General features: G+C 53.5%; 9 protein-coding genes across 9 annotated transcripts; 7 read left to right on the top strand and 2 right to left on the bottom strand.

Annotated features, from left to right (window-relative positions):
* Positions 1–4,084: 4,084 nt before the first annotated feature.
* J4E79_006832 (uncharacterized protein) lies at positions 4,085–6,131 on the bottom strand (the record flags this gene model as incomplete). The annotated part of the gene is made up of 2 exons (XM_049355700.1): positions 4,085–5,460; positions 5,633–6,131. 2 exons carry the CDS (start codon positions 6,129–6,131, stop codon positions 4,085–4,087), a joined length of 1,875 nt encoding a protein of 624 aa, XP_049209729.1.
* Positions 6,132–6,811: 680 nt separating this feature from the next.
* J4E79_006831 (uncharacterized protein) lies at positions 6,812–8,275 on the top strand (the record flags this gene model as incomplete). The annotated part of the gene is made up of 4 exons (XM_049355699.1): positions 6,812–6,815; positions 6,875–7,498; positions 7,549–8,144; positions 8,186–8,275. 4 exons carry the CDS (start codon positions 6,812–6,814, stop codon positions 8,273–8,275), a joined length of 1,314 nt encoding a protein of 437 aa, XP_049209728.1.
* A 1,525-nt stretch (positions 8,276–9,800) lies between these two features.
* J4E79_006830 (uncharacterized protein) lies at positions 9,801–10,456 on the top strand (the record flags this gene model as incomplete). Its single annotated transcript, XM_049355698.1, has 2 exons — positions 9,801–9,966; positions 10,023–10,456. 2 exons carry the CDS (start codon positions 9,801–9,803, stop codon positions 10,454–10,456), a joined length of 600 nt encoding a protein of 199 aa, XP_049209727.1.
* Positions 10,457–11,599: 1,143 nt separating this feature from the next.
* J4E79_006829 (uncharacterized protein) lies at positions 11,600–13,154 on the top strand (the record flags this gene model as incomplete). Its single annotated transcript, XM_049355697.1, has 3 exons — positions 11,600–11,806; positions 11,869–11,967; positions 12,021–13,154. The coding sequence occupies 3 exons, from the start codon at positions 11,600–11,602 to the stop codon at positions 13,152–13,154; spliced, it is 1,440 nt and encodes a 479-aa protein (XP_049209726.1).
* A 798-nt stretch (positions 13,155–13,952) lies between these two features.
* XYNF3 (Endo-1,4-beta-xylanase F3) lies at positions 13,953–15,239 on the top strand (the record flags this gene model as incomplete). Its single annotated transcript, XM_049355696.1, has 1 exon — positions 13,953–15,239. The coding sequence occupies one exon, from the start codon at positions 13,953–13,955 to the stop codon at positions 15,237–15,239; it is 1,287 nt and encodes a 428-aa protein (XP_049209725.1).
* Positions 15,240–15,467: 228 nt separating this feature from the next.
* Positions 15,468–18,151, bottom strand: HIS3 (imidazoleglycerol-phosphate dehydratase; the record flags this gene model as incomplete). The annotated part of the gene is made up of 2 exons (XM_049355695.1): positions 15,468–15,652; positions 15,703–18,151. 2 exons carry the CDS (start codon positions 18,149–18,151, stop codon positions 15,468–15,470), a joined length of 2,634 nt encoding a protein of 877 aa, XP_049209724.1.
* Positions 18,152–18,830: 679 nt separating this feature from the next.
* J4E79_006826 (uncharacterized protein) lies at positions 18,831–20,068 on the top strand (the record flags this gene model as incomplete). Its single annotated transcript, XM_049355694.1, has 3 exons — positions 18,831–19,443; positions 19,490–19,673; positions 19,723–20,068. 3 exons carry the CDS (start codon positions 18,831–18,833, stop codon positions 20,066–20,068), a joined length of 1,143 nt encoding a protein of 380 aa, XP_049209723.1.
* A 990-nt stretch (positions 20,069–21,058) lies between these two features.
* Positions 21,059–22,735, top strand: J4E79_006825 (uncharacterized protein; the record flags this gene model as incomplete). The annotated part of the gene is made up of 2 exons (XM_049355693.1): positions 21,059–21,573; positions 21,622–22,735. The coding sequence occupies 2 exons, from the start codon at positions 21,059–21,061 to the stop codon at positions 22,733–22,735; spliced, it is 1,629 nt and encodes a 542-aa protein (XP_049209722.1).
* Positions 22,736–23,935: 1,200 nt separating this feature from the next.
* On the top strand, positions 23,936–25,183 carry J4E79_006824 (uncharacterized protein; the record flags this gene model as incomplete). The annotated part of the gene is made up of 2 exons (XM_049355692.1): positions 23,936–24,828; positions 24,883–25,183. The coding sequence occupies 2 exons, from the start codon at positions 23,936–23,938 to the stop codon at positions 25,181–25,183; spliced, it is 1,194 nt and encodes a 397-aa protein (XP_049209721.1).
* Between the last annotated feature and the right edge of the window lie 226 nt (positions 25,184–25,409).

Raw genomic sequence — 25,409 nt, 5'->3', positions numbered from 1 at the left:
TGTTGACCGTGTACATCCTCTCTAGGAAGACTGTCATTGCTCGCAACGGCGGTGCTGGAGGTGCGAGATGGTGTACCTTGCATGTGAGCCAGTGCTATGATGCTTGCTGCGGTTTGAGCCGAGGCATGTGAAGGTGCACGTGCACTGGGGAAATCCGGGGTGGCTCCACAACAGCTCGACGAACACAGCCGCAGAGCAGGCTACTGTCGGCTCAATATCTGCGCATCGACGAGATATGTTTCCTATAGTCACTAAGAGTATAAGATCGAAGCACTTTTGAATTAACATTACTAGGTGATAAGCTCGACTACCACCAGCCACGAGAAACCGTGGTTATTAAACAGCAGCAAAATGCCTCCAATGCACCCCCCATTCCTTTCCTGATTATCGATCCTCCTCATTAGCTCAAGCCGTCGAAGACTCTCTGTGTTCGATCTGCTTCATTATCATACACAGTTGGCTCTTCAGCCAGCCTCCTAGAAATTCATACAGGTGCCCCGCCTGCTCGCAAGTATCGCCATTACCTCCCCAATTAGCCAGTGCCTCAACGAGTTGCGCATATCCTCGCAACTCATCGAGGATTATCTGTCTCCTATGTCTCTCTTGCTCACCGTCGTCAAATTTGTACTGGGTGAAGGGAGATGACTGCATGTACAGATTGTAATTTTCCGCGTCCCCAATGCTCGTCGCAGACGAAGGGGAGAAAACGGTCTGCGAGAAAGGAAGAGGCTGGTAGTAGTTCCAAGAAAGCGATGTCGAGACTGGGTAGCTCGTACGGGGTCCGCGACTAACACTAGCAGCGGTTTGATACCAGGCCAAAATCTTTGATGTTATGCTAGAGTATAGCATAGCAAGGTGTGGGTCTGACGAGCATGAACACCTGAGAAGTCGCGAGATGTTCTCTCGTGCTGACCGGACAGTATGAAGAACGGCATCGAATGAGTCCCTCGAGTGGCCCGGGTATCTGGCGTGTGGCAGGCTCTCGAGCGTCGAATAGGCCAGCGGATAGCAACTATGGCAGTTGTCTGTCGCGACTTCGGTGCAGGATGCCATATTGTCGTGTCCTCCTACTGTTTGGCTCATTGGACTATACGGAAAAGATATAGAGGAGGCCGAACGTAGATGCTCCACGGTCTTTGCACCGCCAGGGTGATAGTCCATGGGGTTTGCGTTATCGCTGCTGATGTAGTCGTTGAGAGTCTCCCAGGTAGGATACTGAGACTGTACTGTCTGTTCCTGAGTGAAAGGATCTTGAAAGAACTGGTCTGTACCAGTGGCTGACACAGGTTCCGGCTGAACATGTTGTCTCGACAGGACGTCAGTGTTCATATAGGTGGTGTCTTGGAGGATGTCATTCGGGTATGGTGGTTCAGGTGCAGTCTCGGAGTCGAAACCTGAAGGAGTGGATAGGCTTGGTGTAGGTGACCAGTCTGAAGGCCAATTCGACGTGACTTCCGAATCGGTCCGCCGAACGGAAGGGGTTTGTAGCATGAATGCGCCAAACTCATTGCCACTTGGTGATACGCGTTGCCTTGTGACTTTGACAAACGGAGACCCATCTGGGTTCCTCTTCCTCACCCGGCCTGGCTTTCCGTGTTTTCTCGAGACGCCGTACACGCATTTCGTGTGGGTTTGGAGGCAGCGTGCACAGTCTGGATGCTCTTTGCTGCACTTGACTTTCGACGCGGCACAGGCGTCGCACGAAGCCCGGAGTTTCAGATTCCCGTCTCTTCGAGGTGTGAATGGTTTGGGTGCTGAAGTGGGTGTAGACATCTTGAGTGGTGTCTTGTTGCTTTCAAGTATGACCGGAGATCTCCAGAGAATTGGTCGAGATGGTGTAGACATCATGATATAACGGGCATCCTCTGTCAAAGAGTCGGTGTCGGGTAAAAGGTAAGCTGAGTGTCGTACTACCAATTCCTTCAGGCCAGTTCCAGCTCCATGAGGCTCCGCCGCCTTTATATATGAACTATTGTCTGAATATTCTTACCTTTCCCAAATGCATCATTGTGGTGTAGGTGAGATTTAGCGCTCTCGCATAGAGCTGCATCGCAGGATTACCATTGCCATGATTAGCGCACCCGCATGTCTCAGCCCTCGCGCCCACATCATACCTTGCTACCCGGCAAGCGAGCTACACACGTCTCTATGAGGTCTGTTCGCTGCATGCTGCATACTTTCTGCGGCCATCTCAACGGCTGCAGCTATCTTGATCCCTGACACCACGTTTTCCAGGTGTGAAGGTGGGGTGTGAGTGGTCAGCAGGGAAGCTAATGCAGGTGGTGGACGGCTGTGCGAGAGAAAATACGTCTTGGTAGTGGTGCAGATGCAGCATCCAATGAACAAATGATGTGTCAGCCGCATTGTGCTGACAGAAGACTCTGATACTGAACGACATCGCAGCGCTTTCTTGAAGGAACGAGTGCCAAGATGAACGGCTGATGCTGGTTACTGGACGAACGGTAGGTGAAGTCACTGCACGCAGTTTCTCAAGAGCTCTGCGCACACCCAACGCCGCAGGACTGACCCTGCTCTCTATGAGGTGAGCGCAGTCGTTTGATCGACATCGCACATGTATAGTAACACGGTGACATACTCTAACACATGAGAGGAAGTTGAAAACATTCATTCATCTGGATCGAAGATGATGCAGAGATCCATCGTGCCTTCCAATGACGACGTACATAAGGCTAGCGTGCTGCTGGACGAGACGGGTAAGCGCGGCCTGCAGCTCAAAATAACTCTCCACCTCAGTGGCCAGCACACCCTCCCCTCACAGCGCCTTTCGATTCTGCTCCTATAAACGTCTTTCTACGTATCCTTGACAGCTTCTGCATATTTTCTCTATGACGGTGAGCCCACGTGTGCCTGTTATCCACTCATGATAATCCATTGTCGGCTGTGCACCGGGTGGAGTACCTCCGTTGCTATATGCAGGTCGCGATGCTGTTCCGTGGATCAGATAACCTGAATAGGATGGCATTAATTCTCTAGCCAGGGACGATAGAAGTTGTTAGATGCGGCTCTGCGAAGTAAGCTCGAAGAATCGGGGACGATCCATGAAGCTTGTGGTACCTGAGCCTAGAGGTAGACTACAGTGAGCATGTCACGAACAAATGTTTATTTCGTGTACACTACTTGGAGGAGACTTAAAACTGTACAGTAGAAGTGAGAGTATGTAGTAGTAGTAAGTCCCTTCTAACATCCACAGCAACGGACACTCATCATAACGGTATTGACTGTCCGTAACAGCGACATACCCTCAATTGCTACGACCTCGCGATCTGATCGATCACCATCTTCTGCAAACTACCACATTGAGCCCACCACATCCACAACTAACCCGAATCCATCTCCAACCGCACCCTCTCAGGCTGCCCAAAGCCCAGTTCGTCCACACAGCATGCAGCTGCCGAACATGTAAGCGAAACAATTGCTGCTATTCGCTCGCTCAAAATCCCACCTACCTGCCCACCAGGTAAAAGCACGCGACACAGCCTCCATATGCACGCCGCAACCGCCAAACTCATGCGGGTTGAAAACGTGGTCAGCCAGGTTACTATCTTCACGGCTGACGGCCCAATTCGATATTCGCTAATCTCATGGCCATGGCCATGTGCGCGGTTCCACGCGGCCGGGAACCGGTGAAGCAGGAAAGGTTGACATGCTGTAGCGAAGAGAGATGGAGCATGGAAGTGCTGCAGATGTGACGGTGTCAAGCAAGACGAGGTGCGAGGGGTAGACACGTGGGAAAAATGTAGTATTGCGGCTCTTTGGTTTCCAGAGATCAGCCGATCTCAACGCCTGACGCTTCAGCGCAGCCTTATGCAAGCTTGATCAATAACACCAGACCGTGAGTATGATCCTGATAAACACCCTTACGCCATAACATGCTCAGTTATCCATGGAAAAACAATGCCGAAAGACTGGCTACAAGTAATGTCCGCCCGAATGTGCCAGTTCTGCGCCATCAAACACCATGATCGTTTCCAACAGTGGACTGCCCCTTCAACTAAGAGACCGCCTCTTTCATCGCTTCATCAGTGGACGTCTTTTGAGCTGCGGTCGATTCTAGCCGAGAAATCTACTCTTCAGCCTCTGTGTTCCAAATCTCCACCTCCCTGTTTTCCAACTCCTTCATCTTCTCTTCCCCGAATATGGTCTCAGTCGGCAACCCTGTCTTGCCATAGTTCACAACAGGACCAATAGTATTGATCCATTGCTGTCTCCTCTCCATCAGAGTGCGTATTGGCTCGCCGACGCCCGGTCTCGAAATGCCAGCGTTGGCCACAGGATGGCTTCCGCCTCCCGCACCACCAGGCCGCTTGTTTTGTTTCTTGCCCTTGCCTATATTGCGGTTGCGCTTAAGGTATGCGGCGTTGAGCTGGTTGTCAAGATCGTCAGCTATAGTGTTGTACTCTTGCTGGGCTATGCGCTCCTCGGTGAGTTCGAGGAGGCGCTGTTTCCGTGCGCCGTTGATGATGGACTGCTTGCGGAGTTCTTCTTGCAGGAATCGTAGCCGTTGAGCTACTTCGTCGTCAAAGTGGGAATCGTACGATTGCGCTTCGGCGTCTGCTTCCGAGATTAGGCCAAAGTGCTTGAGTTCCATCAGCACGCGGTCTTCTATGCCAACGTAGTCGGTGCGATTGGTTTGTTGCGGAGGTTTCCAACTGGGCTGGACAAGTTCGGGAAGTTGGGCGGCGGCGGGTATCGAGTTGTTGTTGGTGACATCTGCTGGTGCACCTGCACCTTCGTCAATGTCCATGGCGTCTCCATTGATTCCATTCGTCTCGTGTTGGGAGTTCTGATTGCCGCGGCCCTCGGGACGTAATGTGGCTAGCAGGCGCGACAAAAGAGGACCGGTAGACACCTGGTCGGTCTCAAGCACGTCGTCTGTTATGTCTTCGGCTGCCCCGCGCGGGACGTTGGGCGGCGGTCGCTGGTCGTTGGAGTCTATGTGCATAGAACCATCCTCTTCAGCCCAGATTTCCTTGTAATGCCGCGGGCCCCGCCTAGGAAGCACAAAGGGCGCTACTCGGTCGCCGCGCTCTTTCAGGAAAGCAACATCTTCCTCGGTAAGTGGTCGTATGTATGGTTCAACGTAGTTGGCGAAGACAGTGGCATTCACCTGCGACGGGGGCTTGGCGTTGGAGAAGTCCTTTGCTGGTGGTGACCCGGCTATCCTGTCCCGGAGATTGGACTTGGGAAAGTCGGCGACACAGTATATCTCCTTCCTTTCCTCGATTGACATGCCCGGGGTAACTTCGCGTATATGGTATATGGTGGGGTCATCGAATTTGGCGGGGTCTGGGCCAAAGGTTTGGAACTGCGGTACGGCGGGCGCGGGCGCCGGTTGGTGGGAGACATCGGAGCCGCTGGGTGAGGGAGCATCGGCTGGTCCGCCGCCGGCAGCAGAGGGCGGGGCTTGGGATATTGGCGATGAGATGGCGGAGGAGTTTTCTGTGCGCGAAGTCAGATGTCTGTCGAGTCCTCTGATCTTGAGCTTGACGATCAACTGTCGGCGCCTAGGAGCCATGTTGAAGAATGTAAAGTGTAGTGCATGTGGAGAGTGATTGCATGGGTACAAGTAGAGTCGCAGGGAAGAGTGATTGCCCAGTGTTTGTTGACTTACCTTTGGCGTCACCACCGTCCTGCCTGGCCAGGCCATGGGCACCGGTCGCAGGTGGGTGCTTTCCGTCCTCGTCGTGCTTCTTGCTCACCTTCTTGAGCTTGTGTTTGCGCTCCTCGCCGTCCTTTTCCCTGTCTCTTTCGCGCGGCGCGCGGTTCTTCTTGTTGTTCATGAGTTCCCTCAGCGCACCTTCCGACTGCACGCAGCGTGATTCGACGTTCTTCAGGACATTCTTCTCGATGTTATCGCGCATAAGAAAGAGCTGCTTGCCGGATGGAATCGACGAGCCGCTGGTGCCGCCGTCCAGAATGTCCTCGACGGTAGTAGGGCACTTCTTAAGATATGAGCTCAGGCGGTTTCCAAAGTACGATGACGACGCGGCAGGCTCGACCGAGGCGCGCACATTGGGGAGCGGCGTTGTGTTCCGGCTGCGCGGCGGCTGCGAGGGCTTGGAGCCCGGCTTGGTCGCCTTTCCTTTGCTACCCAGGCCTGGGGGCGCCATATTGGACGTGTCGCAATGGGTTGTCGGGGTATGCGGGGAAGGAAGTCGCGTCGACGCACGGCAGACGCGAGGCGGTGGCGGAAGTCTGGAGGCTACCGGCGTGCTATCATGGGCGCTCTACGGGCGACGGGCGTGCATCAATGGGGCTCGCAGCAGGCGTCGGCGGTGGTGGCATGGCCGTCGCGGGCATGCATGTTGTTGGCAGGCCTGGAGGTCCGGGGCGTGCTAGCCCCAGGACACGCCAAGTCGCGAAAGGCCATGGGCGCTGCGATAAGATGGATCGTGTCGGCGGCCCAACGTCATTAGCGACGCCTCAGCACTATTCATGCACAACGGCATCGTCTGTAATTGCCCGAGGGGCCTGTGTGCATGCTGTGCTGTGTCTCTTGACGCAATCTCCTGTTCGCGCCAGTGAATCAAGCTTTGGCTAACGTGCTGCCCGGGGCTGTCGAATCCCATCCGGGAGGGGGCGGCTGCGTGTTGCTTCCGACCAGCCTCAATGCTAGCCACCCGCTGCCAGCTCCACCACCATCATCGCCGCCTCTTAGCAGACTGCCTCCCTGCGCTCGCTCGACACCCGCTCTACCAGCAATGCATTGTAATCGGCCTGTACTAGCCGCCTCTGTGTAACCCTCGTCCAGTGCGCGCTGTCATCTATAGCCACTCGCAGTCGCTCCAACATGTGTACGTCACACAGGCTTGCCGCCCGTTCGCCTCCGGCACCCACGCTGACCCTCCTATAGCTGCCCAGCGGATTGGCATTTTTACCATCGACTTCCCGGATCCGCTCGTGATCGACTACGATAACAACCAGTTCATCACCCTCAACGACTCCGTCTCGTTCCAGTATCGCATCCTCAACAACATTCAGACCCTGTCCACCAAGGGCGTCGACAGCAACCAGGACCCATACGGCATTCTCTACGTCCCCGATGTCAGCACAGACAGCTGTAGGGAACAGGAACGACTTCACGTGCCCGAGAATGCGACGCGGATAGCGAACCTGCCCACCGACAAGGACTACGCCCTCATCGCCGTTGCGCCCTGGTTCTCGGCGCAATGTACGACGGAGTACTTCGCCGCCGCGCGCAACCTTCCCACCAAGGCCTTCCTCACATATCAGCCAGGCGACACCAACGCCAAGCCCCCAGTGCTGAACGATGCGTCGTGGAACCTTCAGGATGGCGGTAGTTGGCAGACGGCTAACGACTTTCCCACCTACGCCCTGTCGTCAATAACGGGCAACAATATCATGGATCAGCTGAACGAGTACTCTGGAAATCTCAGCTCAGTGCCCCATGCCGACGAACTGTCACAGATCTACAACTCGTCCGACTATGTGCGGCTATGGGCAACCGTCAGTACTGGTGAGTACAGCCTGCTCACATCCATGAATGCCACTGACCTCACTGCTTAGACTCTGGTGGCCAGCTCCCAAGTCTATGGGTTTTCCTCGTCATCGTACTCGCAATCCTCCTCGTCGCTGTCAGCATCACCTCCCTCATCATGCACATTATCCAACGGAGACGGCGCAACGATCTCCGCGAGCGCGTTCTCAACGGCCAGGTTGACCTCGAAGCGTTGGGCGTCAAGCGCCTGACAGTCTCGCAACAAGTCCTTGACAAACTTCCCATACACACCTACACTGCTCCTGCCACTGCGAGTGAGCCCGAGAAAGCGACCACATTCCAGCCGCCGAATCAAACACTGGGAATGCTACATGCCGCTGTAGATGCGGAAACTGGACACAAGGGGGCTCCGTTATCCCGTCGCTCATCTGCACCCACAGTGCCTACATCTGGCGTATCGGCTGCATGGTCTCAGCCTACATGTCCAATTTGCATGGACGATTTCGAGCCCAACGAGACTCAAGTGCGCGAGCTTCCATGCCACCACATTTTCCACCCCGAATGTATCGATACCTTCCTCCTCAGTCACTCCTCGCTGTGTCCTATGTGCAAGCAGACCGTATTGCCTGCCGGCGCTTGTCCGGTCAAGATTACCAATGTCATGGTACGGCGAGAGCGCCATATCAATCGCATGCGCGCGCGCAGCGCACATACAGCGAGCGCCCAACCAAGCTCTGCATCCACAGTACCAGCACTGCCAACTCGACCACCGGTGGCTTTTGGGTCGCTTGGTAGCAGGATAGGCGGTGCCATATCTGGACGGCGCATCTTCAGTGCGCCTGTGCGCACGCAATCACGACCACACGATATCGAAATGGCAACCACACCGCCACCAGATGCCCCGACGCATCACCAATCGACCAACGCGCCACCTTCACAAACCACGCAAGACTGCAGTCCCACACAAAACAGACGAGAATGGGCACGGCAACGAGCATTGGCTATGCTTGGTCCGCGTCATGCACCGGCTAGTGATGTGGAAGAAGAAGAGAGCATTCCGAGGTGGCGGCGGGTGTTCCGCAAGGTCTTTCCAAGTTAATAAGCGATTTCCTTCATCACGATACCTCAGCATAGTTTCGGCGCAACACTCTCATTAAAGTAATGTATTACAATGGCGTTCAGTATCACAGGACCGCGTTTGGATTGGGAAAGGGAGATACCAGGGCTACATAGGATATGGCCATCGCGTACAAATATTGAATTGCATTATCTTTGAATCTGCTATCTCATGCTTTGAGCCTGTCGGATCCCGGTTGTGCGGGCTTAGCTGCTTTTGCCATGTCGTGGCTTCCCAACCTATTTATCCAGATCACACATCCAACAACAGCAGCTACCCGACACCTTATCTCCACGCCTCCCTGTCGGAATCCTATACTCGACCACAGTGCGCTAGCACAAACATTATGCGTCTTTCAGCTCGGGGCAGTCGCGCAAATCATACTGGGACGAACAACGAGCACCGCCGATATTGCCATTGATGAACGACACGAACGCTAGAAGAAAAGCTCTCCCCGATTTCCGCACTACCGTTTTGCTGGCTGCAGAAAGTCTTTTAATCCTACTAGCTCGCTCGAGCTCTCAAACTCTCCTAGGAAGTCCAGCCCATAATCAGCCGTCGCACGTCTGGTTCGTGACCTCGACCGGGTCCATCAATCTAATATATACAACATTCGCCTCTTGCATACCCGTCTTGTACTTGTCACGCTACGGTAATTTCCACAGCAACTATTTTTGGATTGGCTGTTCCCCAAGCGTGTGCTTTTTACCCCAGGATCTGGACGTTCTAGAGCAAGATTGCCCTGCATTTCGCGGCATCGTCTCGCTTGCTTGCCGGCTGTCTCGTACGGAAGTCTACGAGCAATATCGACGGGCAGATCTCATATCTAAAGCATGGCAACCTTACCATCTTTGTTTGCATGTCCGAGCTAGAGGTGCAAGAGGCGAATGCAAGGTCGTCTGTTGGTAGCGAGTGGCTATCTTTCGCCGTCCTACAAGAAAGGGTAGCCAATTACATGTCTATGTCGGCGGACCACAAGACTGCTTGGTTTGCACAGAGAACTTTCCGGAGTAGGTGTGGTCAAGATGTACTACTCACGTTCTAGGTCTCGTACTCGGATAATACGTTGACATATAAGACGATCATGTCCCACAGTTGCTCCAGTCTGAGTAGCAACACTACACTACGACCATTATCCCGCAGTCTACTTCTTCTAATCAGTCTGCTCTATCTTCTCGATCTACATCAGTAAACACCAACACGATGAAGTACATACTCACCACCCTCGCCCTTGCGGCTGCCACCGTCGCTGCTCCAACATACCAAGCACCAGATTCATTCAAGATCAAGAGCGTTGTGTCCGGTGGCTCAGGATGTCCCCAGGGCAGTATCGACATCAATTGGACGGAGAACGGCATCATGCCAATCTGTAAGCCGCTACCGCGTCATACTCTCTCTTGGTCTCTCTACTAACCACACACCCAGACTTCAACAAACAATTCACAGCGCGCGTCGGAAACGGAAACGCTGCAGAAGACTCACGAAAGAACTGCCAGATCAACCTCGGTCTCGAATTCTCCCCCGGCTTCTCCTTCGCCATCTTCAGCGCAGACTACACTGGCTGGGGCGAGCTGGACGGCGGTGTTACTGGTGTAGTAAAGTCGACATACTACTTCTCAGGCCAGCAAAGCCAGTCGACATCAGCACTGAGCATTCAAGGTCCTTTCAATGGCAAATACTTCAAGCAGGATAACGTGCCAGCTGCAGTCTGGTCACCATGTGGTAGCGATGCTGCTTTCAACATCAACAGCGAGGTGGCGTTGACACCATTTGCTACACCGGCCAGCGGTGTGCTTGCTGCGACAAAGGAGGCTGGTCGCTTCACATCAAATCTGTACGTCCAGTGGAGAAAGTGCTAGTGGGGAATACTCGGAGTATGTGTTAAGGGGGGCCTGATGGAAATTGTAGTTGTAGATCGCGCTTGGTGCCACGTAGAGATATCAAAATTTTCTTTCTCCTAATTACGAACGCTCATCATTCTGTCGACTGTGCTTGTGCATCTTATCAATTTTTTGCATAGCTTGTGGCTCTTGCATGTTAGTATCCACGCAGCATGCCGTGACCAGTAAGCTTCTCCACAGCATGCGCATGATGTGGCGGGTGCGGTGACACATGAACATCGCACCGCGACTACAAGTCTTCAACACCAGCTTGGCTTTCAAACCCTTTCCACGAACATCTATTCGCCCTATCCACTATTCCGAGCTCTTATCGTCTCACCCGCGAGACATACGGGCGTTGTTGATCGTTAGCCCGTATCCACCCGCTTCACTAACGTGATGATCGTAAGGCAAGACAAGAAGCCGCGGCAGGGACGATAACACTGAAACTCTTGCGCGATCCACAAACGGAACCACAAGAGTACGCGGTCACAGGTTCGTCCGTTTTGTAAAACGAGAAAGGCAAAAAACTAGTCTCGAAGTCGACACGTCGAACGCTAGTCATGGCCTTGGCGGTCGCGATGTCCGTTGTCCAGCTAAAGATCTAGCCACGTGAAGCGATTGTCCCGCGTTCAGGGGGAAGGAATCCACCTCTCGATACGGCAGGCACCGCAATGGACCCGGCGGGGTGCAGCGGCCTGTACAAACACACGATGCGCAGATGGTGGGCAATTGCCGGAGTGTTTAGTAACGACTGCGACCTAGAATCCGACCGACGTCGGGAGCTACTGAAAGACTCGGAAATCTTGGAAGACGACGATGATAGCTAGCTCATTTGACGGTAGACGGCTCATCCAGGCGGCAGACACCCACTCGAGCTAAGCCCCAAGAATAGCGGGGAAGAATATTTTATTGGGGAAGGGATGATGCAAGCGGTAATCTGCTGTTTGTGACCCCACTTCGAAGGGTCTCAGCCAAGATGCTACAACAGGCGTACTGCCGAGGATAGGAACAGTCGCGTGGCGACTCGACTTGTTTAAGAAGTGACCTTGACCCGTTCGACTTGTCTCTGCCGATACCCAAATCAACTCTTACACCCAAACTACTACCATCGCCTCAACCATGTCTCCAGGAAAAGTTTCGACTCTCGACTTTGAGACCTTCTACAACGTTATCGACGGCAAGCAGCGCGGCTCGGACAACATTCACCATGGTATCAACCCCGCAACTGGTCAGCAACTCTGGGATGTACCCATTGCGAGCGAGCAGGACCTGAACGACGCTGTTGCGGCCGCGAAGAAGGCCTTCCCCGCATGGAGAGATACCCCAGTAAGTTCTGACTGTACGAAGTGCATGTGAGACATATACTGACTTCGTACCTACCTCTGCAGATTGAGAAGAGGAAGGAGCTCCTTAACAAGGTCGCCGAGTCGTACCAGCAACACACCGATGACTTTGTCAACCTGCTCTGCAAAGAGTCTGGCAAGCCGGTACGTCATGGCAGTCGCTGGGATCATTGACACCCTTGCTAACATACGGGTAGAGAAAGTTTGCTGCCATTGAGGTTGGTGCCGTTGCTGGATTCATCGGTCACCACTTGACTCTCGATGTCCCTTCTGAGAAGGTTGAGGATGAGGAGAAGACCATCTACACAGAGTACTCACCTCTCGGTGTTTGCGGCGCTATCTGCCCATGGAACTTCCCTCTTGTTCTGAGCACTGGAAAGATCGCACCGGCCCTCATGACCGGAAACTGCATGATCGTCAAGCCTTCACCCTTCACACCTTACACAGCTCTGAAGTTTGTAGAGCTGGCACAGGAAATCCTCCCTGCAGGTGTCCTTCAAGTAGTCGGCGGCAACAACGAGCTCGGTGTTCAGATGTGCCTCCACCCCGACATCGCCAAGATCAGTTTCACCGGCTCCATCGCTACCGGAAAGAAGGTCATGGAGACATCTGCAAAGACCCTCAAGCGCGTCACACTCGAGCTTGGTGGCAACGATGCTTCCATAATCCTTCCCGATGTTGACATCAAGAAGACTGCGCCTGAAGTCGTCATGGGTGCTTTCCAGAACAGCGGTCAAGTATGCGTCGCCACCAAGCGCATCTACATCCACGAGTCCATCTACAAGGAGTTCCTTGAGGAGATGGTCAACTTTACCAAGTCGATCAAGATCGGTAACCCAGACGATGGCGACAACCTGCTCGGACCTGTCCAGAACCAGATGCAGTACGAGCGCGTAAAGGGCTTCTTCGAGGACAGCAAGGCCAAGGGCTACAAGTTTGCCGCTGGCCAACCCGACGTCAGCACAGGAAAGGGGTACTTCATCCAGCCAACGATCATCGACAACCCGCCCAACGACTCCCGTATCATCCAAGAAGAGCCATTCGGTCCTATCGTGCCCACCCAGCCGTGGTCCGATCTTGATGAGGTCGTCGCACGCGCTAACAACACAAACACCGGTCTCGGTGCCTGTGTTTGGGGCAAGGACGTCGAGAAGGCTTGCAAGGTAGCGCGCCGTCTCGAAGCTGGTTCCGTATTCGTAAACTCATGGGAGAAGCCAACACCTCAGGCGATATTCGGAGGACACAAGGAATCTGGCATCGGCGGAGAATGGGGCAAGACCGGTCTTCTTGCATACTGCAACCCGCACGTCATGCACGTCTACAAGTCATAACTGTGGGCAGATAACACCCTGCATGATCAGATAGATGAGCAAAGGGGATGATCACAACCTAGTCAATACAAGAATGTTTTGAAATGCTTGAAAGGCTTGAGTACCTTGACCCTGCGATGATGTGGCGGGACCCATTGAACGAAGGAACATGAAGCATTTGATAACCGGTGGCTAACATAGAAATCGTCTGTTCGCCTGGTGTTCGTACCGAAAAGGGTTTAGGTGACATCTACCTCTGACAGGCTTAGCGCTTGGCGCACCCAGAGCACGGGCCCGCATGATGCTTCGTGCCTGGATGGCGGTTCTCCATTCATATCGCATGAGCGGCACCTACCCACACGCAATATCATCGTTTTGCTGTGCGCCGCATCAGCCCACTGTTCATCGACTTGTCGTTCGTCGATGTTGGACTGGAACGGCTAAACTCGCTCGGTTCCGAGGTTCCTTTGGGCGCTGCCGTGCAATGATCTCCAGGATGCCGTTTCACGGTTTCATGAAACAATGCGCCTCATGGGAGCTAACCGCCCAAATTTGACCCACCAGGGAATCGTTCCAGACGCATAATCGCGGCTGGTGGTTTGTATAAGATGGAATCGCGTCCGCCGCCATACTGTTTCTTCACTCACTCGGTCATCACCATTCTCTACACACTCTCTCTATCTTCTCTTCTTTGAACTCTACTGGAAGCGTGCTTCCTGACATTCTTTTCTTGAATACCCACATAGAAGCGAGCTTCTATCCTTTTTCCACCTACCAACCGAACACCTTTGAACCCGAACCGATCGAAAAGTAGCAATCATGCACTTCAGCACATCCTCCATCTACTTCGGTGTCGTCGCCTTGTCTTCGACTTCCGCTGTCCTCGCAGCTGCTCCCTACGGGCAATGCGGTGGTCAGGGCTTCCAGGGCGATTCTACCTGCCCCCAGGGATGGTCCTGCGTCAAGAGCAACGACTGGTACAGCCAGTGCGTTAGCGGTGGTGGAAACGGCCAGGCACCTCCTGCTGCTACCGGCGTCGCACCGGCACCCGTTGTTCCCTCCGCTGCGCCTGTGCCATCGATGAACGCCACCGAGCCCATCGCTGCCCCCGTCGCTATCGCCCAGCCTGCTGCCACTGGCTCTGCCGGTGGCGCCAACGGCTCCACCCCCGACGTCGCTGGAAGCGGTGCCAACGGTGCCAAGTGCTCTCTCGATGTTGCCTTCAAGTCGCACGGCAAGAAGTACCTCGGTGTTGCTACCGACCAGGGTGCTCTCGGCAAGGGCAAGAACAAGGAGATCATCGTCGACAACTTCGGCCAGGTCACCCCTGAGAACAGCATGAAGTGGGATGCCACCGAGGCCACCCAGGGCAAGTTCACCCTCGACGGCGCCAACGCGCTCGTCAGCTTCGCCACCGAGAACAACAAGCTCATCCGTGGACACACCACCGTCTGGCACTCCCAGCTCCCCACCTGGGTCTCTTCCATCACCGACAAGACCAAGCTCCAGGAAGTCATGGTCGCTCACATCAAGAAGCTCATGACCACCTACGCCGGCAAGGTCTACGCCTGGGACGTAGTCAACGAGATCTTCAACGAGGACGGTTCCTTCCGCTCTTCCGTCTTCTACAACGTTCTCGGCGAGGACTTTGTTGCCACCGCTTTCGCTACCGCAAAGGCCGCCGACCCAGAGGCCAAGCTCTACATCAACGACTACAACCTCGACAGCCCCAGCTACGCCAAGACCAAGGCCATGGCTAGCAACGTCAAGAAGTGGATCGCTGCTGGTGTCCCCATCGACGGCATCGGTTCCCAGTCTCACTTGTCTGGCAGCTGGCCCATCTCTGACTACCCTGCTGCTCTCAAGCTCCTCTGTGGCTCCGCTCCCGAGTGCGCCATGACTGAGCTTGACATCAAGGGTGGATCTGCTGCTGACTACAAGACTGCCGTTACTGCCTGCTTGGACGTTGAGAACTGTGTCGGTGTTACCGTCTGGGGTGTCAGCGACACTGACTCTTGGATCGGTGCTGCTTCCACTCCTCTTCTCTTCGACGGCAGCTTCAAGGCCAAGGAGAACTACAACGGTCTCTGCACCGCTCTTGCTTAGATGCCTAGAGTGAAGATGAGAGTTGTCCACTAACTTTACCACCTTTCGGTAGACGTTGAGTGTTTGTTTTGTTGAGATGGGATGGTATTCTATCGTATATATATTTACTTCTTTGAGATGAAAACATCATCTTCCAATTGATCACTTGAATCACTTCACTTTATTTCTCTATCCAGACAACAACGTGATGATAAAATGATAATACATGTGCTTCGTTCTCTAGAACGATTACGCTACGCCAAGTCGCAGGCTGACAGCCCTTCGGTGGGCCTCTAGTTCCTCAACACGCGCGAGTTCCATGACAGCAGGTCCGACGTTCTCGAGTCCCTCCCTAGTCAGGTGGGAGCTAGTGATGTGCTTGACGTATGACGCAAGGTTGACACCGGAGTATTGCTTAGCGTAGCCATAAGTTGCTATTCAATGTTAGCACGAGGTTTGAAAAGAACATTTCGGGATGACTTACGTAGAGAGTGATTAACACCAGCAGAGTAATCGCCGACACTCTCCGGAGTCCATTGGCCGATGAACACACTTCCAGCATTCTCCACCATTTCAGCTACCTTCTCTGCATCGTCGACTTGCAGGATGAGATGTTCAGGCGCGTAATCGTTACTTAGCTGCATAGCCTCCTCCATTGTGTCTACTGCAAGTGTGAAGGAGTGCTCGATAGCGCCGCGGACAATGTCTACTCGTGGTAGTGCGCTCGCCTGCTTGTGAAGCTCGTCTTCCACTGCAACCAGCTGTGGCTCGCTCATTCCGACTGCAATCAAGATGACTTGGGAGTCGACACCGTGCTCAGCTTGGCTGAGAAGATCTGATGCAACAAAAGCAGGGTTGGCGTTCGCGTCCGCAATGACGAGCACCTCACTCGGTCCCGCAGGCATGTCGATGCTCACACCGGCGTTTGTGTCGTTGGAAACATGCATCTTCGCTGCGGTAACGAACTGGTTACCCGGGCCAAGAATCTTGTCGACCTTGGTCACGCTTTCAGTACCGTATGCCATTGCTGCAACGGCTTGCGCACCACCAGCGAGGACGATAGATTCTGCGCCAACCTTGTGGGCAACGTAGACGACCTCTGGGGTAACTTGGCCATTAGATCGTGGCGGTGTTGCGAGAACGATCTTCTTGCAACCGGCGACCATGGCAGGTACACCAAGCATGAGCGCTGTGGAAGGAAGCACGGCTGTTCCACCAGGCACATATAGGCCGACCCTCTCAATCGGTCGAGCGAATCGTGAGCACACAATGCCGGGCATAGTCTCTACTCTCAGTGGCTTGTCCTCTTTCTGTGCAGCGTGGAACTTCCTGATATTCTCAAATGACACATCAATGGCCTTCGCCGTCTCAGGCCTCAACTGCATGAGCTCCGGAGGGAATGGTGCCCTCAGCACTGGCGAGGTAAGCGACGTAGCCTTCTCGAACTTGTGTGTGTATTCTAGCAACGCAGCATCCCCGCGGGTTCGTACGGCCTCGATGATCGGTAGACATATACCCAGGATCTTGTCAGTCGAGCGTTGAGATGGTCGTTGAAGGGTGGCGCTGATGGTCTCTGGTGTCTCGTTTGCGGTTGCATATCTTCGCATCGCGATGCGACCGTCCTTTGTGCCGGCGGGGTCGTCCTTGCTCTTAGGCACTGAAGCGGCTTCCTTGACCTCCTCCTTTGTTGGGGCGTTTGTTGTACCGTTGGTCGCACCGTTTGTTGCTGCAGCTGCTTGCGCGGCAAAGGCGGGTTTAGCATCACCCTGTCGCCTCTTGACCTTGATGCTCTTCGCGTCGAGGTTGCGCTCAACATCCTCTAATGACACTCCAGAGGCTATGCACTTGGTGAGAGCAAAGTAGAAAAGGTCGGCAGCCTCGAATGCGACCTCGTCTTTGGTGTTCGCGTCGCACAGCTCAGTGGCCTCCTCTAGTATTTTTGCCCTCAGCAATTGTGAGTCGTTGAAGAGTCGCGCAGTGTATGAGCCTTCCGGTGCTGAGTCTTTCCGGCTTTGTAGGGTCTTTTGCAGTTTCGACAAGCCGGTGTACTCGCCAAAGCAAGTGGGAGTTGCGAGGTGGCAGAATCCCCTGCCCTTCTGTCGCACCACAAACTGCAAGCAGTCGCTATCGCAGTCTAGCGCTAATGACACCAGCTCTTGGACATCACCACTGCTTTCGCCCTTGTACCACAGTCCTCGCTTCCGGCTTTGGTATACACCCCTGCCAGTCCTCAGACTCTCCGCAACACTCTCTTCGCTGCTGTATACAAGCCCGAGGGCGACTCCCCGCTCATCTGTGACGAGAGTTGTGAAAAGGCCGTCGGATCGGTCGCTCGTTGCGTTGGCCATGAACAGCTTCGCGACGCTCAGCGCGTTGGTCTGTTTCGAGGGGTCGACCGTGAGGTTTTCGGCGGAGATGATGGGTATCGCGGATAGTTTTGCTAGCTTCAGAACACCCTCCATGCTCGGTTGCGCAAACGAGACGAAGACATTGGGGCGATCTGTTCCGTAGTCCTTTAGCCATGCTTCGACAAGGCCAACATCCTCCACTTGGTGGGAGTAGATGTCCACTGATGTGCCCGCGATAGCCTCTATGATCTCTTCCTTTGTGTTTCCCGGCAAGCACAGCACTATCCTGTCTTGGTCGATCTTCATTGTCTTGAGCTGATCTAATTGCTGGCGGGTAACGAATACCTTGGCGGCGCCGGCATCGAGGAGAGATACGACATCGTCGATTGAGGTGACGGAAGCAACACCTAGATAGTTGGCGAAGCGGCCTACCGATTGCTTCAGGTGGGAGAGGGTCTCATCGATGGTCTCGTCGGTGACTCGAACAAAAACGTTGCCGATAAAGGACAATGCTTGAACATCAAGGCCTTGGGTAGATTTCGTGTAAGCAGCCAGATCAATCGCAGCAACAAGATTTGGTGCCATGGTGTAGAGTTTGGTGCGATTGAGGCTTGGACAGAAAGTGTGATTCACACTTGATGCGTGAGTCGCTAGTTCATTGTAGAAAAAGTTCCAGAACTAGCAGATGCCAAATCGCGGGGCGGGCTGCCCCACTACGGCGATGACGACAACAACGTAAGCACCGACGCGCTTCAGACGCGTCGCACTTACCGGAAAGCCTCGGGTTAATATATATAACCTCTGGATGCTGTTGTTTCCGTTCCGAGAGATGTCTTCGCACACCCTGCTCACCCTTTGTATTTGCAAGTCACTAGTTGACTTTGGACACTGGATTCGTCTCCTCTCGTTACTGTCTCCCTGGCCTAGCGTACGAACCGAGGTCCAGACTGAAGCGCAGGTAACTAGCGAACTGTAATCACCAACATGGAATCCCAAGGTACGATCAGTGTTAGATGCTCGGAGGCACCGGAACCACTCCAAGGGCTCCACGGGATCTCCTTGGTCCGGAGAGATCCACAGCGGATGGTGAGCTTGTTCATTCCGCCCGTAGCCCAGGATAGTACATGTACCCCACTCCATTGTGAAGGCTGCCTAGCGAAACCCACTATAATTCGTGAGTAGTCTGGCGAGTATAAAAGGGTCGAATGCTCTCCGCGGATGCCTGATCTCCAGTAAACCTGAAAACACCTCTTTCATCACGAACATGTCTTATTCACCACCCGACTCCGCCAAACCCTTCACTCTCAATGTCTCTGACCAGAGCATTTCGGAATGGCGTCAACTCCTCCAGCTCTCTAAGCTGGCCCCTGAAACTTGGGAAGGACGACAGGAAGACCGCCGCTTTGGCGTGTCCCGCAAGTGGCTGTCCGATGCAAAGAACTACTGGCTGAACAAATACGACTGGCGCGCGCAGGAAAAACACATCAACTCGTTCCCGAACTACAAGATGCAAATCGAGGACGTCGATATGCATTTTGTTGCTCTTTTCTCTGAGAAGAAAGATGCCATCCCCATCATCTTCATGCATGGGTGGCCAGGAAGTTTCCTCGAATTTCTGCCCATGTTGACGTTGATCAAGGAGAAGTATTCAGCCAAGGACCTACCATACCACATCGTCGTGCCTTCACTGCCCGGGTATACCCTGAGTACCGTGCAGTCGGTAGATAAGGAATGGACTCTGGCAGACAGCAGTCGCGTCATGAACCAGCTGATGCTGAATCTGGGCTTCAACAAGTACCTCGCCCAGGGAGGAGACGTTGGCAGCTTTACGGCGCAAATGATGAGCCAGTTGTACGACTCCTGTGTAGCATTGCATTGTAAGTCCAACTCCATATATTGATTACTCTGATTCTGATGTACCAGTGAACCTGATAAGTGGTCTTCCTAAGCCGGACGGGAACACTCCTTTGAATGAGGTAGAGAAGAAATCCCTCGGTTACGCAAAGGAATGGGCAACTAGCGGAACGGCCTACGCTCAGGAGCATGGCTCGAGACCCAGTACGATTGGGAATGTGTTGGCATCTAGCCCGCTCGCACTCCTTGCATGGTAATATCGTCGTTTTACGTAGAGAAATATTTCCACTAATGTCGTTCAGGATCGGTGAGAAGTTTCTTGAATGGAGCGATGAGGACCCGTCCCTCGACGAGACGCTCACCAATGTGTCACTTTACTGGTTCACCGAAAGCTTTGCTCGCTCTATCTATCCCTATCGCGCGCTCTTTGGATCGGGTGCTAGGGACATCGGTGCGCCTAAGAAGCCACTCGGTTTCTCGTTCTTCCCACGAGAACTGGCCCCAGGCATCAAGAGCATCTTGGAGAAAGAAACAAACTTGGTGTTCTATAAGCAGCACGAAAGCGGTGGACATTTTGCTGCTCTGGAAAAACCGAAAGAGCTCTGGCAGGATGTTGAGGAGTTTGCCGGCAAGGTTTGGAAGGTATGAGGTGGCATGAAGGATAGTGTCAGTCTTGGTGTTGCGCACGAAGGACGGCTGACATGATGAAGGGTTCTGCTACATCCTCGAGATTGTAGGAATGCGATTTGTGATACCAGGTAGCTGTAAGGAGTTGCAACTGCATGCAAGGGTCTTTTCGATGCTGCTAGTGTTGTATGGATGCGGAGTATGGTACCTGATTAGTTGCTAGGAGGTACATGCCCTGCGAGTAAATGTTATTCCTGCTCATCCACCAAAAGTCGCTCAATTTCCGCGATCCCAGTTACCGATTTCACGTCCATCGCAATTTGGATGGAACGCCGATTTGTTATCAATACCCCGACTTATAATCAATACACCGTTGGGCCCACCCGTACGCGCAGATCGCTCCTCCCCTGGCGGCAGAACTCCGCCCATCGGCTTCAACGTTCCGCATGACGCGCAGCGCCGGCCCCAACCTTCAACGATCGCACGACAGCACTGACAGGACACGACAAGAGGTCAAATCGGGCCGGCTCTTATATGTTTTGCTAAAACGTTCTACAGCAAGCAACCACCTTCTTAGTGTCGCCTCCGCGCTCTCATCGGCAGATGCATCGGCATCACCAAGTACACCAGCTACGCGTACACGCAGCATGGTTACCCGTCGGCAGTTGTGCAACAGAACGAAACATTCAATCTGAAGTGCGATCACGTGAGCCTCCCAGTGTTGCCTCGGTAGTAGTAGACCTTTACCCCAGCTTCTTCGCATGCTTGTTGTACAATTCGGTGTTTGGTGTCGCCAAAGATCGTCATCGCGGCACGTCCCTGCAGGGCTGCATAACGGAGCACCCCAAATATGCCCCAGCTTCTGTTATTCGTTTATCCTGCCCCAGGCACGGAGGCGAACGCTAGTAATGTACCGTGACGAAGACCCAGTTTTCGGTAGAATAAAGAGAAGATGCATTCCCAAAATCTTGGATTAAGGTTCTTACTCAATCTATCTGGCTTACTGTCAAGATGAGGTTCGACAAGTCACTCCAATGTGCGCTGCTGAATGCGCCTTCCGTCGTATTCGCCGCCCCACAGTCAGCATCCTACCCCACAAACGGCACGGCACCGGCCGCTTTCAGCTCGAAGTGTGCGGAACTTGCGTCTAAACTTCACATCGATGGCGGCGTTGTTACGACAGCCGAGTTTGTCGCCGCTGGTACGAACCTGACTGTACCCGTATACGACGAAACATGTGCCGCAGCACCGCCAGCTATCACAGCGGACATGTGCCGCGTCGCGCTGAATGTGTCAACATCTGAGCGCTCTGGCTTCAGGATGGAGGCGTTCCTTCCAGCCAACTGGACAGGACGATTCCTCTCTGGCGGCAATGGAGGTTTGAATGGCTGCATCAGTTACGACGACTTGGCCTATGCGGTTGGTCTAGGTTTTGCTGCGGTTGGGACCAACAACGGTCACGATGGCACGAGTGGCTTGCCGTTTTACAATAACTCAGACGTTGTGGAAGACTTCGCATACCGAGCGTAAGTATCCATGCGTTAGCATGCTAGAGACTGGCTGACCAATATTAGTTTACATACTGGTGTCGTGGTCGGAAAGCAGATCACCAAAGACTTCTACGGCAAACCGCACGACAAGTCCTATTACCTTGGATGCTCCACCGGAGGAAGACAGGGCATGAAGTCTGCCCAAGATTTTCCAGACGACTTCGACGGCATTGTTGCGGGCGCACCAGCCTTCGCCTTTAACAACCTTACCTCGTGGAGTGGACACTTCTACACCCTCACTGGCCCAGCAAACTCGTCGTCCGCTTTCGTTCCGCAGTCAAAGTGGGTGCAAATTCACGCTGATGTCTTGAAGCAATGTGACAAGCTTGACAACCTCGAGGATGGCATCCTTGAGGCTCCCTTACTTTGCAAATATGACCCTTCGGGCCTAGCTTGCGCTGAGGGCAGCAACACTACTACCTGCCTTACTCCCGAGCAGCTAGAGACAGTCAAGGGAGTTTACTCGCCACTTCTCAACGATGCAGGAGACTTAGTCTATCCCCGTCTGCAGCCTGGTGCTGAGGTGATTGCGGCTGGCGCTATCATCAACGGACAGCCCTTCCCCTACACCACAGATTGGTTCCGCTACGCTATCTACAACGACCCTAGCTGGGATCCAGCAACTCTCAGCTCCGAGGACTACGACTACGCCGCAAAACTGAACCTCTTTGGGATCGAGTCCTTCAAGGGCGATTTGAGCGGAATGAAGGACCGCGGCGCCAAGGTGCTACACTGGCATGGCGGCGCGGACTTTGTCATCTCATCCGATAACTCTGCTCGCTACTACGAACACGTCACTTCTACTATGGGTCTGTCGTCTGAAGAGCTCGACGAGTTCTACAGGTACTTCCTTGTCAGTGGAACTGGTCACTGCGGTGGAGGAGAGGGTGCGCACGCCATTGGCCAGAGTGTGGGCGAGGTCAACGGATACGAGACCAGCCACAACGTACTCATGGCTTTGGTTGACTGGGTAGAAAACGGCAACGCACCCGAGACACTTATCGGAACGAAGTTCGTCAACGACACGGTCGCTCTAGGCGTTGAGTTTGAGCGCGCTCATTGCAAGTTCCCCAAGGTCAACCAGTACAAGGGCGGCAACCCTGATGTTGTTGAGAACTGGGAATGCGTTGACGCGTAAGGTCGAGTTTGATTGTAGAAGAAAGCATAGTGAAAATGGATCAAAGACTCATGTTCGACACTTGATAGTTCTCGTATCAATGTGGATTTTTATGTTCAAGATGCCAAACCCGAAGATCATTCGCGTACTTCCAAATCAGCCTTAGGGTCGTCGTGAAGCATTCAGTCGTTGTACCGCTTACTACCTACACTGGAATCCTTCCCGGTGCGTAGACATCTACAGACACTTGCATCGAATGCATTATGAATGTCTCACGAAGTGTCTCATACATATATCACTTTGGCCGCCCTTGACGTAGGATCGTCCCAGGATGATATTGAAACAAAGTTAAAAAACAGTCGGCGTACCCACATACCTACTGGCCATTCGGATTTTGCTGAGAACCATGGTTGAGATGCGTTGAAACCAAGGCTTACAACCCACATGTGGTATTTTCGTGCCAAATCAATTTTCGCGCGTTACCTCGTACAATAGCGCTAAGACATGTAGTCGTGCTTTGCATAGTGTCGTCGGTGGATGTTTGAGAAGTGGAAGTGAAAGCCGAAGACTCACCGATTTCACTCCCCTTACAACAACTACAACAGCGCAAGGCTAACAGCGTTTGACGTCACACAATTTCAGTCCGAGCGTCCTTTCTCTACAATGGCGCTCAACGGTATTGCAGTGCTTTTCAACGCGCCACAACTCACGTCCTCTGTGCATTCGACGTTCCTCCAACACATCCCCACCATCGCAACATCTGCGTACACGAAGCTTACGAGCATAATATCCAACAAAATGGGCTCATTTAGCGTTCCCGAATCCCCAGTTCCAGCGCGGCCTGCGAAGTCGGCGGCCACGGCGAAAAAGCCATCTCCAAGAACACATGACGCCAATACGTCCATAGGCAAGCGCAAAGAACGCGCCAATTCAGACGAGTCCGGAGGTAACGGGGTAAACCAACCTTCACCAGCGAAAAAGAAAAAGCGAACATCATTGGACGGTCGTTCTTCGGAAAAGAAAGCGACTGACTCCAGTCCCTCTTCAACACCACGAACGCATTCTAAGCACAGCCATGAAAAGGCGCCACCGAATGGCCGCCCGACGAAGCATGAACCAACTTTCGCGCCAAACTGTCGATCGGAACCACCTCAATATCCGCCTCTAAACGCATGCGGACACACGATCCATCCCGTCTATAGCGAGAATTACGCCAAAGCCATGTGCCCGATGTGTTTGGTGGATGCGTCAATGAAGACACTCCAGCACATCCAAGAGTTCATCAACGCCCATGATGGCTTGTCTCAATGGAAAGAGAACCTCGAGGGCCACTATGCTAAGTCGACTTACCATGTCGCCAGTCTGGGTGGTAAGAAGGGGAAGAATGTGAATGGAACAGACGTGTCTTACAGACACTGCAAGAGAAACCTAGTCAACTTGATCAACGAGATAGAAGATCTTTCCGAGATGGAGCTGGCCTGGGAAGCGAAACAGCCTCCTGAGAACAACGACGTTTACATGCAACATGTCCGACTCAGGAAGCAGTACAGTGCTACAGCTGCACTGCACTGGTACAAGGACACTGAACACAACGGCTTCATCGGTCGTGTGGAGGAGGACTGCGAGTTCTTCAGTCAACGCCGTGGTCGGCGCTGGACAATCGCAAGCGATCCAGACTTCCCTGACCGAGATGGCCATGAACAAGATCTAGGATGGAAATCGCTCAAGAAAATCCAGCATAAGCTTCTCAACGATTCCGATATCCCCAAGGTTCAAAGGACCGATGTCGCAGAGCAACTGCCGAGGCGAAAGCGCCGACGAGAAGGCGCAAGCGTTTCATGGAACGAAGATGTTTACGTTCGCACGGAGGCTGACGTGGATATGCTCCGTAAGGCATCGTGCTCACTCTCAGAAGAGTTCCTCGAGCCTTCTCCAAAAAGGCCTAGGATGGGCGTTCTTCGCACAACTCCACTTGAGGTCACACGAGAGCTTATTCCCGCTGCACCAGTCGCGAACGGCTCGAACCCTATCCGCCCTCACTACGTCATCCCGCTGAGCCGCAACGGACCTCCGAGAGACGTTACTAGGAGCTCGATGTGCAGGCATAGACGACGGTACGTGAAGGGACAATGGGCAGTTCCGGAGGGGAGCGAAATCATCGATACCAGTGGATATCGCAAGAACTTCGACGTCCATGTCGCGAATATGGAGCAGCTGCAGATCGAGGCTGTGAAGTTGGACCGAGAAGACCTTGGCGGGGATACAGAGATGAGGGACGCTCCTGCCGCTGATGCGCAAAGATCAACACCACAGCCGTCGCGGTGGTCACCAAGCCTTGGGGGTCGACTGGTGAATTGCATCGCCAACCTTGGTGTCTTCCATTTTCCGGGTTTTGACAGACAAGATCGTGGCGGTGGTGAAACTTCGGCGCCGCAAAACAATGCTAGACACGCCAGTCTCCTGGCTTGATGCCGCTGTCAGGCTGTAACCGTACATCGTGCTGACATCTTGTAAGTCGTTCCCTATAGATTGTCTTGGTGTTTCGCACTAACGGTCGTTTCCAAGGTTTACACGATGGATGCTTACGTGCTCAGCCCCAACATGTGACCTGTGGTACCTTGGCAGAGCGACTTATTCCCGACCGTCAACCCAACATCTCAATCACAAAATCCATACAACGATTCCCGACGCTATT

Source organism: Alternaria viburni (assembly GCF_023758015.1).
Source record: "Alternaria viburni strain BMP 2772 chromosome Unknown scaffold_14, whole genome shotgun sequence".
In the NCBI taxonomy this organism is placed as follows: domain Eukaryota; kingdom Fungi; phylum Ascomycota; class Dothideomycetes; order Pleosporales; family Pleosporaceae; genus Alternaria; species Alternaria viburni.
The sequence above is the reverse complement of the archived record's forward strand: the minus strand, read 5'-3'. Positions and strand labels throughout refer to the sequence as shown.